This window comes from Pteropus vampyrus, unplaced genomic scaffold, assembly GCF_000151845.1.
Source record: "Pteropus vampyrus isolate Shadow unplaced genomic scaffold, Pvam_2.0 Scaffold521, whole genome shotgun sequence".
NCBI classification, from domain to species: Eukaryota; Metazoa; Chordata; class Mammalia; order Chiroptera; family Pteropodidae; genus Pteropus; species Pteropus vampyrus.
In genome coordinates, this window is record NW_011889302.1 from 19,520 (window position 1) to 20,626 (window position 1,107).

Sequence of the window (1,107 nt, forward strand, 5' to 3'; positions counted from 1 at the left end):
GGGCACTGCGGAGAGGCCCCTGGGAGCGTGCGCAGCCGTCCGCAGAGCGGGCCCCCAGTGCAGCCCACGGAAGGTGAGTGCCTCGTGTCCACTCTCCCCCACAGGCATGGACACCAGCGGCAGGACACGGGTGCTGCCCTGGAACGCCTGCTCCGGCGGGCTCCCCGAGAATGAGACCACGTTTGCGCGAATCCTGCAGCAGCAAGGCTACTCCACGGGCCTCATAGGTACTCGCCCCGCACCCATCTCGAAAATCCTCCACCCCCAGAAACTGCCCTCCCCCCAGGGGAAAAGGTCACGTGTCAGAAGCACAAGCCGCCTCCCCCTCCCGAGGTGTCCTGGATCGGCAGCAGCGTGGGAATCTGTCGCTGACCAGTAATTCCCACGCGAGAGTCTCGCTCGATTCACCTCCTCCCCGCCTCCCGGACATCTGCGTGCTCTCCCCTCCCGACGTAGCAGGCCCTTGGCTAGAGTGACCGGGTCCTATCTCTATGATATGAGTTCCCGCTTTGGAGGGGAAAAAAAATCTCCAGGAGTCCCCTGATTCCTGGTTCGTGGAGGAACACGGTTACTTTCGCTGTCATAAGATTATTCGAAAGCCAAGTCCCGTTTTCAACTGGTTTTGTTTTAAGTATAAAAAAAAAAAACAAAATAACAGCCAGTGATATTTTGTGAATCCTGTCCCAGCAGAACGATTCAGGGCTGCAAGCGCGTAACCCCGAACGCTCCAGAAAACCTTAGCCTGCAACGCGGGGTGGCGATGGCCACGTTGCTGCGTTCATCGAGGTCCCTGGAGCGTTCGGCTCCGTGTCAACGCCGGCATCACAGAAGTTTTTTTCTGTTCCTTTCTCTTTCCAACTCCTGTTATATTCCGTTCACCTTTCGCGCTTCCGTCAGACGTGTTTTCTCTTTGCGATTTCTGTCGCATCCTTTTCCGGCTTCACATCGCGGCCGCTCCGACTTGGCATCGAGACATCCGCATCCTCCTGAGAAGGGGACGCGTGGCCGACAGCGCCCCCCCCCGCCCCCCGACCACAAACGCATCTGACGCGTCTCCTTCATCCTCAGGAAAATGGCACCAGGGCGTCAACTGCCACTCCCGCACGG

At 58.7% G+C, this 1,107-nt stretch overlaps 1 protein-coding gene across 1 annotated transcript in view; it reads left to right on the forward strand.

Annotated features, from left to right (window-relative positions):
• Positions 1-106: 106 nt before the first annotated feature.
• Positions 107-1,107, forward strand: part of LOC105307837 (arylsulfatase D-like) — a 15,911-nt gene continuing 14,910 nt past the window's right edge. The window contains exon 1 of the mRNA XM_023525063.1: positions 107-227. Within this exon, the coding sequence (XP_023380831.1) occupies positions 107-227 (121 nt within the window). The remainder of the gene's footprint in view (positions 228-1,107) is intronic.